At 39.6% G+C, this 18659-nt stretch overlaps 2 protein-coding genes across 11 annotated transcripts in view; one reads left to right on the forward strand and one right to left on the reverse strand.

The window, feature by feature from the left end:
• Positions 1 to 12306, forward strand: part of LOC121909836 — a 57754-nt gene extending 45448 nt beyond the window's left edge. For 6 of the 8 annotated variants that reach the window (XM_042430591.1, XM_042430588.1, XM_042430590.1 and 3 more), the window contains 6 exons: positions 2425 to 2842; positions 4317 to 4436; positions 4564 to 4645; positions 6693 to 6782; positions 11096 to 11173; positions 11975 to 12306. In XM_042430591.1, the coding sequence (XP_042286525.1) occupies positions 2425 to 2842; positions 4317 to 4436; positions 4564 to 4645; positions 6693 to 6782; positions 11096 to 11173; positions 11975 to 12026 (840 nt within the window). In that variant the 3' untranslated portion in view covers positions 12027 to 12306. The remainder of the gene's footprint in view (positions 1 to 2424; positions 2843 to 4316; positions 4437 to 4563; positions 4646 to 6692; positions 6783 to 11095; positions 11174 to 11974) is intronic. The other 2 variants (XM_042430593.1, XM_042430594.1) reach the window with 2 other exon arrangements.
• A 785-nt stretch (positions 12307 to 13091) lies between these two features.
• Positions 13092 to 18659, reverse strand: part of ska2 (spindle and kinetochore associated complex subunit 2) — a 29000-nt gene continuing 23432 nt past the window's right edge. For all 3 annotated transcript variants that reach the window (XM_042431231.1, XM_042431232.1, XM_042431230.1), the window contains 3 exons: positions 15803 to 15845; positions 15380 to 15509; positions 13092 to 13530 (listed from right to left, as the gene is read on the reverse strand). In XM_042431231.1, the coding sequence (XP_042287165.1) occupies positions 13404 to 13530; positions 15380 to 15509; positions 15803 to 15845 (300 nt within the window). In that variant the 3' untranslated portion in view covers positions 13092 to 13403. The remainder of the gene's footprint in view (positions 13531 to 15379; positions 15510 to 15802; positions 15846 to 18659) is intronic.

An 18659-nucleotide genomic window follows, 5' to 3' on the forward strand; every position in this document is an offset into this window, starting at 1 on the left:
ATACAACAAAATGATCATATTTAATATTTTGTGGAAAATCTTCTGCAGTCAATGACTGGCTGAAGTCTTGGACCCTCAGACATAAGCAGACGCTTTGTATCTTTCCTGGTAATGCTCTGCCAGGCCTTCACTGCAGACACCTTCAATTCTTGCTTGTTGTGGACTCTCTGCCTTTAGTCTGGTTTTCAGCAGGTGGAATGCAGCTCTATGGGATTGAGATCAGAGGCCTGTATTACGAAGCAAGTTCAACATACCCGGGATATCTTTTCGTTATCTGGCTTCACTGAACCTAACATTGGCCGTCCAGATAACTAGTACTACGAAGCTGGTTATCAGCTAGCTCAGTCAGCCCAGGGTTTTCCTATCCAGCTACGAGCATGTTCATGTGAAAGAGGTGGGGTTGTTAATTATGAGCGACATCATCAGAACCATGAATGAAGTACTTCATGATATGAGATGAAACAGTGATACGAAGTACCTGCAGAAAACGTATATTTAAGAGACAGCAAAAAGTCATATTCAAAGAAGTGAAATGAAAATGACAGCCTGTAATCATACAACAGAATAAGAAGATGTAGAAACACTAGCAATAATTTCCACATATTAAAAGTAGGCTACGGCTTAAAATACATGTAGGAATTATTATATATGACTTAAGTACAGATAGAGTATTTTTTGCTATTTAGTTAGATGATGAGGAAACCATTCTGAATATGTCCCAGAAAAAAACAAACTTAAAAGTAGTGCCAGACTGTCTCTACTACCGAAGCAAAGAGTGGAAAAGTAGTTGATGATGAGGTCTATCTGACCCAAATGTTGCATTTATAATCATGGGAGCCAATTAACAGTGCATGGATTATTTTTCTGATAAAAGACAATATTTCGTTTTTATTTCTAGTTATCATCACACAGTTGTCTCTTGTTATTCTGAGCTGCAGTGATGGAATCAGAGTGTAAAATCATCCACACTGTCAGCTGTCACACTGGGGATAAATAAACTTTATACTATTGAAATGCAGCTAAAATCATCATTATGTGATTAGTGTCGTAAACGATCTCTCCATTTGTTAGAAGCTCTGTTTTAAAACCAGAGTGGAAATAGAGAGTCTGGAACAATAAAATGTTTCCACTGACCTATTAAAATATATATTGCTTTTTTTACTTGTCACTTAACTGTAAACTCAGGACTTTTGTCAATGTCAGGATCTTGGAATTACTTTTTTTCCCAGTGATCTGATTGGTCAGTGGTTGGAGTGTTGACAGGTTGTGATCCAGTCCTCTGAAGTTAACCTGCACTGGAGCAGGTTAGCTGTTCAACATAAGTTACCATGGTGATGTACCCCGGTAAGAAGTGAACCAGCATCATAGGACTAGAAACCCAGACTTAAACCTGAAGTTACATCACTAACCCCAAAACCTGCTTTGTAGTACAGGCCTCTGGTGATTGACTCGGCCAGTCAAGGATACTCCACCTCTTCACCCTGAAAAGCTCTTTGGTTGCTTTGCGGGTATATTTAGGATTGTTGTCCTAAGTTTTGTTTCATCAGTCCTTAGGACTTTGTTCCAGAACTCTTCTGCTTTCTTTTTGAATGTTGTTGTGAACTGCAGCCTTCCTTTCTGTTTTTGAGGATTACTAGGGGTTTGCATCTTGTAGTGAATCCTCTGAGGTTCTGTTCTTCAAGTCTTGTCTTGATAGTTGACAAGAAAACATGTCTGCCTACACCATGGAGAGCATTCCTGATTTGCTGTCTATTCATAAAAGGCTTTTTATTCACCATACAAATAATTTACTGCTCATCCACAAGACTAGTGCTCTTTAGTCTACCCAATTGTTTGACACTTTCTAGTTTTCCTGTGTTCATCTGCTTCTTTAGAATGTACCCAACCATTGATTTTAGCAAACCAACTAGATTTTTACTTTTTTTCAGGATCATTATTATCTTCTTCACTTGCATGGTCACCTCTTTACTCCTCATATTGACAGACAATTCCACCTTAACCTAAATAGCAACTCTAAATCAAATCTGAGCCGTGTGTAAGCTCTTTTGTGCTGAACTAACATTAAAATGACGCACAGCAGCCCAAAAAAATTTAGTAGCCACATGTCCAATTTTTGAACCCTTGCAATTTTTACACTGTGTTAAAAGTCCTATATCTCTCACACAGTTCTTTCTATATTGATGTTAACCTACTCACATTAAAGGTGAGACTTGGCATTTTATGTACTATCCATTATTTTATTTCAAATTGAATATGCACAGAGACCGAAGAACAAAAAACTGTGTAACTGTCCAAATACTTAATGCCCTTCACATTTGGATACACTGTATGTTCTGTGTTGGTCCAAGAATATTTGAGAATATTGTCCTGTAAGACAATAATGAGTTCTTAAAGCTTACACATATGTGCTGTGACACTTTTCAGCCTCCACCTTTCAAGGTAGACTCTTCCAGCAGTCCCCAGGGCTTCATCACAGCCAGCCAGGTAGAGGGGCTGTTCACAGATACTGAATCTCCCAGCCCCAGCGTCCACAGATGCTGCAGCACTATGGAAGGAGAGCAGAAACAAGAACAGGAAGAGGAAGGAGCAGGAGAATCTGAGAAGGAGCAGAGTGAAGAGAGACAGGAGGAAATGGATGGAACTAGTCAACGTCAACTAGGGGTATATGTGGAGGATGAAGAGAGGGACAGGGCTGACGAGGGACTTGAGGAAATGGAGCAAGGATTACAGAGGGTCAAAGAGTGCAAAGGAAAAGAAAATAGAGAGGAGGAGGGTGAGGGAGGAAAGCATGTTGTAGAGGGCAGTGAGGAAGAGGAGCATAGCTGGTGTAACCCACAGAGAGGTGAGTACCAACAGGCTGTACAAACAGCACCAACATGATTGATGAAGTGCTGTGTGCAGGACTCCTGCAGTACAGTGTATCATTAGAGATTAATGTTCTGCATTTAAATGGTAAATGGTAAATGGACTGTACTTGTATAGCGCCTATCTAGTCTTCCGACCACTCAAGCGCTTTTACACTACGAATCACATTCACCCATTCACACACATTCATACACTGAATGGGTACATGGGCTACCATGCAAGGTCCCAACCTGCCCATCAGAGGAAATCTAATCATTCACACACTGATGGTACAGCCATCAGGAGCAATTTGGGCTTAAGTATCTTGCCCAAGGACACATCGACATGTGGACTGGAGGAGCCGGGAATCGAACCACTGATCTTCCGATTAGTGGACGACCCGCTAAACCTCCTTTAATAATAAAACTGTACTCACCAAGTTAATAGCTCATATGTTGGAACATGGTGACAACTAAAAATAAGTCTGATGGGTCAAGAAACATGAGCAATGATGATCAGAGGGGCAACCGAAATCTGATCTCATGCTGCACACACAGCATGAATAGTTTTTCACACAGTGGCAGGGCACAGTAAAAGGCTTTATTTATTGATGAGGTATTGAAGGTGTGCTGGTTCCTACAAACTGCAGTAAGAGACTCTCCTGTTTCTGCTTAGTCCATTCTCGGCCATGTCTCATTTTGAAGATGCATTTTGATGAATGATAACTGTGAGCACTAACCTTGGTCAGTGACAAATACATTACGTATCCTGTACAGTAGCTGTTTCACAATAAATGCGATTCATCAGGTGAATGCTTTTAATGTGAAGCAGCAGCAGTAGGAAATGTTAGGTTAGCATTAGAAGTAACTTAATCCAGCTCTTAAACAGCCGTAGGAGAGTGAACAGCAAACTGCAAGGTTGATGTCAATTAAATGAAATTAAAAACAATTATAAAAATGATAAACTAATAATGAACACTACTATATAAAATAAACACATTTAACTACAAAAAAGGAACTTGACTTAACTCTCAAATATTGACATCTATTTAAAAAAATGCAATATCTGTAGTATAATTTCAATCACAGTCCCTCTCACTACTGGAAACATGTTAAAACTACAGATTTTAGTTTGAAAGCTTGCCATCAAGTCTGGCAACCGTCAACTATTCCTTGTGCAATGCTACTTTATTCATTTATCCCCATAGTTCTTTAGAAAGATGATAAACAGAACTGACCAGCCTTGGATGGTTGTGATCATTTAGTCTTCCAGACTGATTTGGCTCTCAAGGGAAAATATTCTCTGAAGCCATACTGAAAGAACATGCTAATGTACTTATAGCTCAGGGGCACTTTACATAAAAATAACAATAATAAAAACTTAAATCTAACAGATAAATATTTTTTGAATTCAGTGGAAGAGCGTTTCCATTGTGGTTTATGGAGCATTATGCATTTGACTTTGCTTTACAGATGTGGGATCAGAAGTGGGGAAAGAGGAGGATGGAGATGATATTGAGGACAGAAGGAAGAAATTAATAGGATTATCTGGCAATTGTGAAGAAGTAGGAGACAACACCTTTGTTAACATCAGTAAGCAAAAAGACATGACGGTGTAACAAATCTTGAACTGTGTGACCTTCAGTTTCATTGGGAATAGTGCAATGTGTGCATTATTGGGTTGTAAGTGTCTAAGTCTTGGATTGATATGTCCATGCAGGTGACCTTGGTGCAGACACAGTGGCTGCAGATCCAGAGAACAATATAGAGCTCAGTCCCCATTTATTGGAGGACACCAACAGGTGGGTGACAGCAGCTACAGTGTTTGTTACATGTGTGCCAGAACCCCTATCAACTCATGACCCTCCAGCCCAAATATGAACGGCCAGACACGGGGAGTAGCGGAAGCATTAGCAGTGAAGTCAACTGCTGACGGTACTGCTGATTGATTATGGATATACTGCTAGTATCAGACTGTGGAATTTAAAAAAACATTTAACAGACTTGATTCTTGCTTATTTGTTAAGGAAGAAGTAGCGAGTAGAAATATTGTACAATAGGAACTAGAAAAAGAGCTGAGAGAGCTGAGAAAATGTAGACATGTAAAATGAATTGAAATGAATATCTAAGGAGCTATGAGCTGAAATGCATTGCTAAAAAAGCTGAAAGCTAAACTGTATTATTGTCAAAGTTGTTCACTTGTGATAAGTTGAAAAAAACTTATTTTAAAAAGTAGAAAAGGTAGAAAAAAAGTTGCAGGCTTAAAGTTTAACATTTGAATGGTTTCTGTAGCTTAAAGTACACAGAAGTAGTAGTTGGCCAAAAAACACACAGAAGAACAATAAATTGTAAAGCACTGCTGAAAATGCAAAAATCTGAAATTAATTACTTATTTTTAAAATCCAGCCTTGTCCGTGGCTACCTGGTAAGCTCCTTTCATCATCTGGAGGCTTTTAGCTTGAAAAACAAGTTTCATCCTGAGCTTCCTGTTAATATACAGTTACTGTTAGTGACTTTTATGTTGAAAGACTAGGTCCATCCCTAGTTTCCTGTTAACATACAGTGACCGTTGGGAACTTTTATTTTGAAAAACAAGCGTCATTCTGAGCTTCCAGTTAAAATAGAGTTACCCTATTGGGCTTTTATTTTGAAATATTGTGTGGGTAAGTGTTTGTGTGTGTGTGTGTGTGTGTGTGTTTCCTTTAAAACTATAAGAAGTTAGACAAAAAGTAGTACTTGGGTGGAATAAACCTTTAAAACTATATCATTAGGCTGAAAGTACTATTAGGGTGAAATAAACCTTTAAAACTATAAGTAGTTAGAAAGTCACAATGTTCACCGTGGTTTATGGTAAAAATGGTATACTGGCACAAACACATTTCATTGTGGGTTGGCTTGGTAAAGCACAGCTAAAGTGAACTGACCTGGGCTAATTAAAAAACCCTACAAGTGTGTTTTGGTGAGCCATTAAGTTGGCGACTGCAGTAGCACCTGTGACTGGCAGACAAATCTCTTCTCTGTTATCTGGAATCTGGACATGAACTGAAGTTCAACAGAAAGTGGGTCATGCGGTAAGACAATGACCCTAAACATACAAGTTGCTCTGCCAAAGAATGGCTAGAGCAGAAGAAAGTGAATGTTTTCGAGTGGCCGAGTCAAAGTCCTGACCTCAATCCTATAGAAATGCTGTGGAAGGACCTGAAGCAGGCAGTTCATGCAAAGAAGACCAAGAACATCCCCAAGTTGAGACTGTTTTGTAAGCCAATATGCAGAGTTGATAAACAGTTACCAGAGACGTTTGGTTGACATAATTGCTGCAAAAGGGGGTCACACCAGTTACTGAAAGCAAGGGTTCACATACTTTTGCTTCATACAAATATGTAAGATTGGATAATTTTCCTCAACAATTTTCCTCACCTTTATCTAGTTTTAGGACTTGTGTAAAAATCTGATCATGTTTTAGGTCATATCTATGCAGAAATAGAGACAATTCTAAAGGGTTCCAGAACTTTCAAGCAGCACTATATACACCAAAATAGCAGTTACACTTGTAGAAGCCCACATAGTCCATGTACCTAAGACCTACCACTTTGAACTGGTTGTTGCACTTGTACAAATAAAATAGGGCCCAAACTATTAATTATAGAAGACATACTTTCGGCAATGCACATGACTGTGCTTATAAGCTATATTACTGATTATATTATTCAGTGACCTGGGAAGATGGGCCCCCTCCCTTCCTGCTCATGCTTCAGTGACCTCTATCTGCTTGGTTTTGACTTTAAATTAATAATTCCAGGATGATTATTATTATTACGGTAATTTAACGATTGTGTTCTCCTTTTTCAGAGCCCATTCAACACTCGATGATGTGTTGCAGGGCTTCGTAGTGGAGGGCATTAGGGAGAGCCCAGGACCAAGTAAATGGGTCACTATGATGTGAGTACCAAGCACACACAAATGCAACTGGAGGTTGGTTAAGGTGTCCCTGATAAGATTTCAGAACTACTACTTGTCTAATGCCTGGGACACAGCCTGTGTGAGAAGAGGGTGTGCATCGCGGAACCTCTTTTCATTTCGGCACCCATGTTAAAAGTTTAGAGCAGCCACACAGCCAGCGTGAGCCATGCATCTTGAGCGGTTACTGTGGCGCATCACCTAGAGATTCGGGGTCTTGCCTAATTTTTCCGCGTGACGCATGCAGTTCTCAGCAAAAATAGACAGGGAAAATGATCAGCTGACAGTCATATTGACATCATACCAGCAACATTACACCTTTCACTATGGTTTCAGTGTCTATATCTGTACAGTATGTCACAGACATTAAGTGCCACCACTGTGGGTCAGCCTGCGCTGTGCATCCCGAGGCAGGCAGCCTCTGTGGCAGGGAGCTCAGGCACGGAGAGTCAGTAAAACGTGGAGCTTCTTTCCTCTACTCCTACTCACTTTCTGTGATATTAGTTCAAACTGCGGCTCCTGCCTCTTGTTTTACCTGCTTCCAGGCAGAGATTTGGTGTTGTTATTTTCCTTATTTGTTGTCAGTTTCCCTCCTGACAGTTAGTTTGGAGGTTTGTTTTTTGGAGTGTGTTTGGCTTGTTTGGGGAACTTGGTGTCCTCTGGAGGGATTCTCTTCACTTGGAGCAGTTACAGTGGGCATTTATCAAAATAATAATAATTGATCATAATAATTAATAATAACAATAACAACAACAACAACAACAATAATAATAATAATAATAATAATAATAATAATGATCATTATAATCGATAAAAAACCCATTCTGTGTGAGGAGTATGTGTGACTGCCACAGAAGTAGCCCCAGCCATGCCCGTCAGAAAGAAAGCCGCTTTCACCTCATATATTATTTATTTATTTTTAACAATTGAGCACACGCTTCTTTTTCTGACTAAATATAAATGAAATTTATAATAAAATGATATGAAACATTCTACTATTGATGGCTATTATCAAAGTCAGCTGTCTGTGTGGAAACCACAGGCCTGCGAGACAGAAGTCAGTGACGCACATGCGCTGCTCAAGCAGAGGTAGGCTGTGTGGCCTAGGTGTAAAACTTGGTCCAGGGCAAAGTCCAGCTGGGTGACAGATGAAAGTTGACTGAATAGTTTGAGTATGAAAATTATTTGAGTCATATGCTATGGCCTTCAGATCTCTACCCTGCTGAACACCTATGGGAGATTTTAGAGTGATGTGTTAAACATGCTCTCCACCACCATCATCAACACTAAATGAGGCAGTAACTTCTGGGAACATGTGTATCCCTCCAGTAGACTTCCACACACTGCAACAATCTATGGCATGGAGAACTGAAGCTGCTGGAGGCTCGTGATAGAACAACACCTTGCTAACACACTGCAATGAAAAGGTTTTCCTTTCATTTGTCACCCATCTGTATATTAACAGCTTTTTCGTTTTGAAATATGTTTTCATGGACCACAGTGTGGGTCCTCTGGATAGTTATCCAGAAGACCCACACTGTGGTCCATGAAAACATATTTCAAAATGAACACCAGGACTTGTATAAGACCTGCTGTGAATATTCCAGGGGCCCTAATTACTAAAAACCCCAAGGCTAAAAGAAGCTCCTAAAAGGGCAAGTTAGGAGGAACTCCTAAAGGTAAGGGGTCCTAAATGTAGGACTCGTACATTTTTGTTCTAAGAGTAATTCACAAAAAGTATTAGCGCTAAAAGCAGCTCTTAAGTCTGAGAGAAGTTACAGGAAGCCCAGAGGACTCCGAGTCACACAGACCTGGTAAGTCAGCTGCTGCAGCTAACCCTAACCCTAACCCTTTTTAGTCAGTTTTTCAAAAAATGGGAGGGATCAAGCTCACCTAAAAATTGAAACTCTCCAATGTCACAGGAGCTGATGGTTTGCGCAACACTCCGCTACTGGGAAACTAGAAAAATGTAGTCTGCTGGGCAGATTAACTTGCAGTATCTATCAGAATTTTTTTTATCAAACAAAGAATGCTCTTCAGAGGACAAATTGCTCTTAAATCCTTTAAAGGTTCTATATGTAGGAATCTGAAATTTTCTTCTCATTAGTGACATCTGTGGCCATTAAGTGAGGTCCAGTCAACATTCTGGTGACTACTGCAGGTGATGTCTTTTTCCTCTCTTACACTACTCATAATAACATAAAAGATCTCTAATGTTGTGTTTTGCAGCATGTTTCAGCAAAGCATCTCTTACTCACAGTCAGTCAGTTCCCCACTCCCCCACCCCCCACTGTACGTGCACTCGCTCACACACAAAGACACACACAGATGCTCCTGCTGCACCGTGGCCGCTGGCTGGTGAGAGCCAATCTGCACCACCCAACTTGCACAAATCATCATCATACCATTTGAACCTGACCCGACCCACAAACCACCAACTTTTTTTCAATCAATCAATCAATCAATTTTTATTTATGTGGCGCCAAACAAAAGTCATCTCAGGGCACTTTTCACATAGGTCAAGACCGTTCTCTATAATTTACAGAGACCCAACAATTCCCCCATGAGCAAGCACTTGGCGACAGCGGTAAGGAAAAACTCCCCTTTAACGGGTAGAAACCTCAAGCAGAACCTGGCTCTTGGTGGGTGGCCATCTGCTTTGACCGGTTGGGTTGAGAGAGAGTCATAACAATAACAATAACAGCAGCAATAGCAGTAGCAATAGCCAGGGAAGGATGCCAACAGGACTTCGAAGGACCACGAAGGCTAGGCCTGCAACCTAGGGTTTCCTGCGAGATGAGGAAGCACAAAAAACTCCGGGGAAGAAGCCAAGTTAGTGACATGCATTGATGTTACATGAATGCATACAGATGGAGAGGAGGAGGAGAGAGGAGCTCAGTAGATCATGGGAAGTCACCAACCATGTTTACTTAAACCAGTAGGCTCAGTGAGCTGTTGGCCAGGGAGCAACGCGCTGTGGTCAGGGAGCAACATGTTTTGGCTGGGGAGCAACGTGCTGCGTTTTTGTTGTGAAATATGTGCTTATTACTACCTTTGAAAAACAAACAGGAAAAACAAAAGGGGTAAGTTATGCTCTGCTATAACTCTGGAGCTTGTTATCTGCTTTGTTGAGGAAATAATATTGTTTTTAGCTGTGTGCACGCTTGGGAGAGGGCAACTTGTCATTGCAGGGGTGTTTTGTGCTGAAATGTGTAGTGGTTGACAAGGGCAGCTCGCTGTCTCATTAGCTAGAGAGTTAATATCTGCAGGGTCTTTCTACTCGGATAGCACCATTTTTGTTGTGTTGTGTCGTTATGCTGGTGGTTTGTTGAAGTTAGCGGGAGAGAGGCAAGGCACTTGGGAGCGTGCAAAAACGTCACTTCTGTTGGAAATCCAGCCTGGGTCCTTCAAATAGAAATCAGTCCACAGGCTGTTACAGACAACTTGGAAAGTTGGGGAAGGTCTTAATTTTTACATTACATTACTACCTGTTCACTCATTGGCAATAAAAAACATTAATACATGTGAATTGCTTCACAATTCTACATAGAGAACCTTTAAGTGTACATTAATCAACAACCACAGTAAATATATAAAGCTGATTTCTCGGTGCTGTAAATTTACCCATCAAAGGATGAAGAGCTTTTTGATCTACTGAAAAAAAACAAAAAACAACACAATATCAACAAGCAGATGGTGTTTGATGATAGATGCAATTCACTTGACAAGTCCATCTTATTTATCTTCATGTATGAAATCTGTGTCACAGAGTATAAAACCCATAACTTAATGAAATCTTTCCATGTATCTTTCTTTATCCTTCTATTGTTTCTTTCTTCATTGTTTGATTTCACATTCACTAACACAGATCGGCCACCTGTCAATCAATTACTGTGAACATACTAGGTTCATTGATGAAACATGATGTCATCCACAGCAACAGGTTAAATGCCACCCCTTCTCTTAGTTTAGGAGTTCTCTCAGTTCCACACTAAAAGTTGCTTTCAGCAGCTTTGTGAATTAGGAAACTCTTGGAGGACTCCCAGTAGTAAGACAAGATACCTTGTGAAAATGGCTCCTGGTCCTCAGGTGATTCATCTGATTGATTTTGCAATCCTAATTTCTTCTAGGCCTCTCAGAATAGCAACAAAATATGCACAGTGCATAATTTTAGTCTTGTTATACTGCTTGATACCTCTGTATTATAGAGTTGTTGCAGTCAGTCTTAAAATGACAAGTATTCATATAGTTATGCACTGCACAATATACAATATAATAGTGCCTCCCATGTCTAGGTGTCAGGTGTTTGAGGGGCAGACTGATGATGGAGGAGGAGACCCTGCACACAAGCTGTCGGAAAACACTGTCAATTGGTAAAGTTTAAGATGTGTCTTGTTTCTTTTTCCCAAGTTAAGACAGCCTTTTACATACAGTGTATTTGTGAAACTGGGGGCAGAATATGACTATACACAAAAAGACATCTTTGACAGATTAAAAAAGCTTTGTGTACACATGCTTGCTGCTCCACTAATCAGTCTGAAAACCTGTCAGTCTAATAACAGGAAAAAATTACAATTTCCCAGACTGTCGCACCTGATAAAATTGACCATACTAAAATAAATGTCAGTCAGCGCTCTGCCTGTAAACAAACAGCACTGTTACAAATTAAGTGCAGGGTAAACACGCTAAATTAATACCATACACATATTGTACATGCTTGCTTGCATTTTTTAGCTTTCTAACCTACAATAAAAGTTAAGGCAGACCCATTTTATAAAATTATTTAGAAAAGTGCAATACCTCAGAGTGTTTGCACCCCTATGTTACCCAAACAATACTTCAGTTGATTACAGTACAGCAACATGGAGGCAGCACACAAAGTACAAAGGAAATAAGTTTATTTCAGCGGAAACTGAAGTAATAGCTGACAGCTGCAGCCTTTAAAGTTTGATTTAACATGTTTAGCTCACAGAAGTTGTGGCAGAATCATATGAGTTGAATTGAAATGTTTGAAACTCTCAAGTCAGCTGAACTGCCTGCTTTATTATTCATGATCCACAACAGTTGGCTAGTAATAATGCTGTTACACCATATTTAAAGGCCAGCTCTAGCAGTACACTCATCTGAATAAGTCCTTGAATTAATTATTTACAAAATATCATTGTTTTTCCCAGTTGTGACATCACGGTGACTGGCGGATCTGATCTGTGTGTTTTAGAATGGTGAAGTTTCATCAGTGCCACTTGAGTACAGGGGGACCAGATTCTTCATCAGCCAAACAAATCAAAGGAAACTGTTGTGTTTGTGTGAAAATGCAGATTAGTTTTGTTATTAGTGTTGTACTTCCAAGGATATTTTGTTTGTAGTGCACTGTTGCTAGTTTGCCATTTCCAGGAAAGTTTGTGATTCTATCAATTTTTATAATTTTACTCCAATTTACTAAAGCCAGTGCTGTAATCATTTTATACTGTATTCACCTGGTTTAATAAAGGTTTAATAATATTAATAATATTTTTTTTATTCAATTCATTTTCAGAAATTATTTTGATGTACACAGATCATTTCTTTAGCAGCAGGTAGAATTCACACTATCCTAGAGGTCTGATTGAGTCACCAGGTTCATACATTACAGGCATTTGAGCTTAACATCTCCATGAAATGAGGACAAATGAAACATTGTATACAAAAGTGTTTATTTTACTTTGTGCTGTATAAAGATATGAGGATAAAAGTGATATACAAAGACACCAATCGATTTTAAAACAATGCCATCCCTCCACCAAAACAGCCTGTGTTTTCTGTGACAGATCTCCTCTCCTCAAAGGAACATAAATCTGAATGATAAATCCCCCCACAGCAAGAACATTCTGAATTTCATACTACACACCTGAACCCTCACAACATGAACTCTCACATTTGTCCATAGATGTGAAGGTGAATATGAATGTTAGAGACCATGCTAGCCAAATTAATGGCATTAAAGGCGGGCTCTTCTTGACTTTGTACTGAACTCCTTTGAGAAATTTACAGTGTAGCACAAAGCCAAGAGGTTGTGTTGAGCAGCACAACAAGCTAGTGAAGCTGTAAACGGAGGCACGTGTCCACACATGTTCAGTGGTGTCTGCGGTGCAAGGAAACTCACTACGGAGGGTTACTATCTTATCGCTGTTTTTACTCTTTGGAGCTGTTTCTAAACAAACTACCATCAGGGTGAAGGGACATGTCACCCAGTGCAGCGGTGTGGCTCATTAATGTGTTTTTATTAGTTTTTGGACAACAACGAAGGTCTACAGCACAGAGGAATAAAATATATCAGACTTTGGTTACACACACAATACTTGTTCATTTGATCAGTTCATTGTTGGTTCGGTTCCAAACATGAGATCTGATGACAATGAGAAAAATATAGAAAATTGCCAGTCTTATCCCTTAATACTACTACACCCTTTGATTGATATCAATTAGTCTGTTGTATAATACAGGAGTATCTGTATCACTCACATGCAACACTAGGTGCTTGATCCTTCAGTGAGCTCACCCTTTATAGTCCAGCAGCCAAATCCAGCACACACACTATCCACAGTCTCCAGTTGTTGATCCATCTTACATCACAAGGTGAAAGTGGCCTTTCCTGTCAGGCTCGACTACAGAGAGGTGCTGCAGGACCATCAGCTTGGCATCAGTCACCTTCATTTTCATCTGCTTCATTTTCTGCACACTGAGGGAGCCACTGCAGGACATCAGGAGACAGGAAGGCACTGTTACACAGAACTTTACTGTAATATAATCTAATAACAGATTTCAATTCAAGTATTTTAAATAGAACGATACAGTGTTGCATTACACACAGATAGCAAGTTTTCAGACAGACTCTACTGAGCAAATCTGTTTAGTAAAGAACAGTTTAACTGAAGCATCAGTTTTGTCAACAGATTTGTGTGTTCATCTCCTCAAAACTAATACAGTTGAAGAATCGGTGAGGACATAAGCAGCGCTACTAAGAGGGAAAGGGGTCATGTAAGTATTATACTTGTCTATTTTTTGTGTTTATCAATGATGAGAGCCATACAACATGTAATACCATAGTGAATGTGCTATAGGACAATGATGGATATCCATCTTCCCCAAGTAGCTAAAACCTGTCCAGCAAACAATGCTGAGTCATGTTCAGTCTGATTTGAGTTTTGTTGTTCGGCTCAGATTCAGTTGTCTCTGTTTTGAGATGTTTCAGCATTTCTTTAAGCTGTTTTTTGTCTCAAATCTTTACATCACTGCTCTGATTTTTATGACTGCTGAGCTCACAACTGCTGAGTTGTGTTACCATGACAACAGGCAACCGTGAGTTGTCATGTCTTTAGCTGCAGGATAACTGCATAGAGTTTTTAATAGGTAAGAGCTCAACAGTTTTGGTATGTTTGGAAGCATTGACTCATAAAACGCACTTAATGTAAATGTTTCCCCCTTTTTTTAAAATATGGAAACATTTAAATTGCATGTGAAAATGCACCATAACCAAACCACTAGTCTACTCAACTGCGACTTATGATGTTTCTGAGTACAATGTTACAAGGGCTGTCAGTCTGTTGTCCTATCATAGAGAAGAGATGAGTCTGTCAGTTCTCTGTCACAGTGCACTGTTAAAGCTTTACAATACAATACTGTACAATAACTGATGTAAGAAATAACAGTAGTTATGTATTTTTAAGCATGTGCAGTGCTGTGCAGGTGAATTTATCTTCTGTCAATGAGGCATATCATTCACCAAGACATGTAGCAGGATGTGGTTTTATGTAGTATGTAGTACTTTCATATTGTTTTGTTTTATGCAATTATTTTGTGTGGATTTGGTCTGTGATTGTTAGCGACTGGGGTGTGATGTGGTACTGAACTGTGCAGTGTTGGCTATGCTACCACAGAAAGATATGAAAAAAATAAGCCTAAATTTCTCAGTAAGTGTTGAGATCTTTTTTTGTCTTTATGAATCAGCAGGCTGTTATTAGGAGGTGGCCCATTGCCTCTCTCTCTCTTAAGGCTGTCCATGGTTCTAAAACACTCATCATCACAGGTGTATCTCTTCAGCTAACCAGCTTACCTCTGAAGTTGAAATAAATGTATGAATTTGTCTTTAACCAAAGGTGAACGCATCTGCTACCATGTTGTGATGCATGTGTGCATGTCTATAAGTTCATGTAGTGATAGCATTGCACTCCTTAACATAAAGTTATATATTCTTACATCACCTATATGTTTGATGTTATGTTTGCTATATATGCATTTGTAATGTAACAAAGTCCACATCATTAGGACTGGACAAGTCGCAAACCAGGTTAAAAATCTTGCAAATCCTTGATTTATGAAAGACCAGCAGAAAAACTGCTTTCTGAAAAACAGCAGCTTCTCTCTGTCACTCCTCTATTAAGATACGTGAGAGGAACAAACCTTTGAACACTTTATTATCAGTGCTCTCAGATAGAATGATGTTCTCTTACAATGAGCCAATTTATTCTGATCAATGTGTTTACATGTTTTACTCTTCAGTAACCTCTCTTCCACCACACTCAATGCAGATGCTCTCACACCTGTTGTTTTTGCTGAAATGCTGCTGCAGCTGCTGGTAGAAGACATTGAGGTCAGCCAGTTTGATGTTGGAGCGTATGCTGAGAGGAACCATCTCCAACATAGCTTCACTCAGCTCCTCATATTCACAGCCTGTGGACACAAGGATAGAGAGTTCAGTCTGAAAGTTCAACTCAGTCAACAGATGGAGGAATATGTAAAACTGCATAAGTACACTACAATTTATTTGACAGTGGAAAACAATGTGCCATTATATGTCGATCTGACCTCCAGTTCATGGAAAGCTCTTTAATATACATTAGAATGGCAGGAAAAATGATAAGTGAAATATTTAAGCATGGACTAGACATTGTCATCTCTAAATCTGTGCTACTAGGATATGAGTATTCAGAGCAGAGTAGAAGACTTGAAGGTAACAGACTTACTTATTGGCTGCTGTTGGCCAGATGTTTCTACAGAGGGAGGCACCTGGAAGAAAACATTGACTAAGTTCAGTTCAGGCTGCAATCACCAGTGTAATACCTGACCGTGGCAGGTAACTGAATACTCTCAAAATCCTGTTCCGAACAGAGCACTCTTGCTCACTTGAACGTTCCTTCAGTAAACACAGGTAAGTAAACACAGCATCTTTACAGACGAGGATGTGGATGTCAACCATAATTGTCATCCTGTATATAAAAGTCACATGACATCAACAGCATGAATGCATGCTAGAGTTTTTGCTTTCTTCATGGCTGCAAGTGGACTGATGGACTATATTTCAAACAAGTAAAATATCAAGTTAAACTTTTATTCATTGCAACTAGGTTTTAACAGAACTGTAAATCTCTGTTGTTCTGTTAATTTCTGTGAATCAAACTATAATAAACTCCTGTGTGAAAATGTAGCTTAAGTTAGCATTGGAGAGCAAAGGGAGTGCAGTGTTGAAATTGGTGAAATTTGGACACGCAATACATTAAATATTAAACTTTGAATACACGAGCAATCAACAAGCTTCTTCACTCTGTGCAAGGGCAGGACGGAGCATCAGGGCTCTGCCAACTTATTGCAGTACGTCAGAGAGACCAGAGACAAGGCATGACACAAGTCAGAGAAAAGTGCTCTAAAGAGAGAAGTAGACAGCGGAAACAGCTTTTAATCAAGAATGGACACTCTGACCCCGTGTCTAGACAGAAAGCATAATGTTAGCAGGATGTTTAGCGGATCAGCAGCAAGTGACATAGGCATTTAGATACATTGTTGAGCATAGGTGTGCGTTTTGGAAGCACTTAAAGCCCAATACACAATGGACTGTAGTTAAGCATGTAAAATGGAGCAAATACTTCAATGGGCAGTTCAAAACCAGTTTGTCTCATATGCTTCAAGACCATGCCAGGCAATGCACAAATCTTTTAGAGCAAAGATAGCGTGTGCAGCATATTTAGCAGATCAGCAGCCGCAGCAGTGTGTGAACCGTTTTGTCTACACAGGTACATGGTTGAGCGTAGGTCACCTGTGATTTGGAAGTGATCAGAGCCCAATACACAATGACTGTAGTTACGCATAAAACAAAGGAAATACTTTCCACAGGCAAAACCAGTTTGTCTCATATGCTCCAAGACTGCGGTAATTGTGAAGTGCCACTACAGACAAAGCGCAAATCTTTGGAGCAAATATACTCACTCAAATCCGACCTGAAGGCACAGAAAATAGGAATGATCTAAGAGCCCAATATGATCAATCCACTTTATTTTAGGATGCACATTATTTTGTTTTTAAATGCAACCCTTATTGTTCTCGAAATGAGAAAAGAACATGCATTTACTATTAGAGTAGTTATTTATATCATTTGTGTATAACAGAATGTTTCTTTCATGTTGTTGGTGTATATACACCAATTCACCTCACATCAACTGTATTAATTTTTCTAAGCAATTTTGGCACAGTTTTCGCCATTTGCAGGTGTTGTATTTTAACAAACTCCTCCCAGAGATTTAACCTGACTGACAAATTTGTCAAGTGTCATCAACATCTTGAGTTTTCGTTGAACACACTTGACATGGCGATGTGTCGAATTTCAATTTTGCCATGAAACAGGAAGTTGTAACTCGAAAGTACATCATCCAATCGGCACCAGATTTCTGAGGCTTGATGAGGGTCCTCACTTGAACACATTTACATGTCAATATTGGGTCATAATGCCACCTACTGACAACAGGAAGTCAGCCTTATAGGACAAACATCATGGAATTTACATGGTGTGGACTACACATAATGTATCGCAACATGTTGTATAATTACTGTTTGTTCTCTAGCGCCACATAGTGGACACAGGAAGTGATATTCAAGTCGAGCCCGGTCCTGAACACATTTGCATGCCCTCACCAAAAGTCCTTCGAATGCAGCGCACCCCAACATGCACAAAGGTGCGAGGGCCCGATCATCGCTGCTTGCAGCTTTAATTAGGGCCCAAGCACCTAGCAGTGCGAAGGCTTTTATTTTTATTATTATTATTATCATTATTATTGTTGTTGTTATATTATTAAGGCCCGAGCACCGAATGGTGCGAAGGCCCGATTGTAACAGTAACTATTACTATCGAAACTGAAGGAATTCTTCCTCTCCACTCTAAAACGCATTTTTAAGGGGCTAAATGTGCTCGAAAACTTGGCACATGTCAGAAGTGGGGGAAAATTGTATCTTTTATAGTGATTGGGCTTCGGTGTGGCCAGCGGGCTCCATAGAGCCCCCAAACACAGATCCATTTTAGAAAAAGTTTCTTTGATGTTCATGTTCATGGGATCATTGCTCTCATCATTATACCGAGAAACTTTGTAGGGGGACTTTTTTCACCCAACAGGAAGTTGGCCGTTTTGGATTTGGATTTGTCAATTTTTATTTTAGAAACACAGAGTTGAGACCTTTAGGACGCACAAAAGTCACAAAACTTTGCACACTTGTTCGAATTAGTAAGTAGTTTGATTTGATATGATATGACAAATGGGTTTGGGTGTGGCACGGCAGCTCTATAGCACCCCCACTAACTTTTGGCATTTTTGAGGCACTAGGAATGCTCACAAAAACTCATTAAACTTTACACATTCATCAGAAGTGGCAAAACATGATATTCAATATGGGTTTTTGGCTTGGGTGTTCCAAAATGGCTCAAGGACGCCCCCTAGAAAATTTCAAATTAAAAGCCCCCACCTTTAAATTTGATGTAGATGAACGAAATTTAGTAGGCCCATGTATCATGTCCAGATGTACAAAAAAGCCTCCTGGAGCAATAAACTAAGTCCAACA

This window comes from Thunnus maccoyii, chromosome 13 (genome assembly GCF_910596095.1).
Source record: "Thunnus maccoyii chromosome 13, fThuMac1.1, whole genome shotgun sequence".
In the NCBI taxonomy this organism is placed as follows: domain Eukaryota; kingdom Metazoa; phylum Chordata; class Actinopteri; order Scombriformes; family Scombridae; genus Thunnus; species Thunnus maccoyii.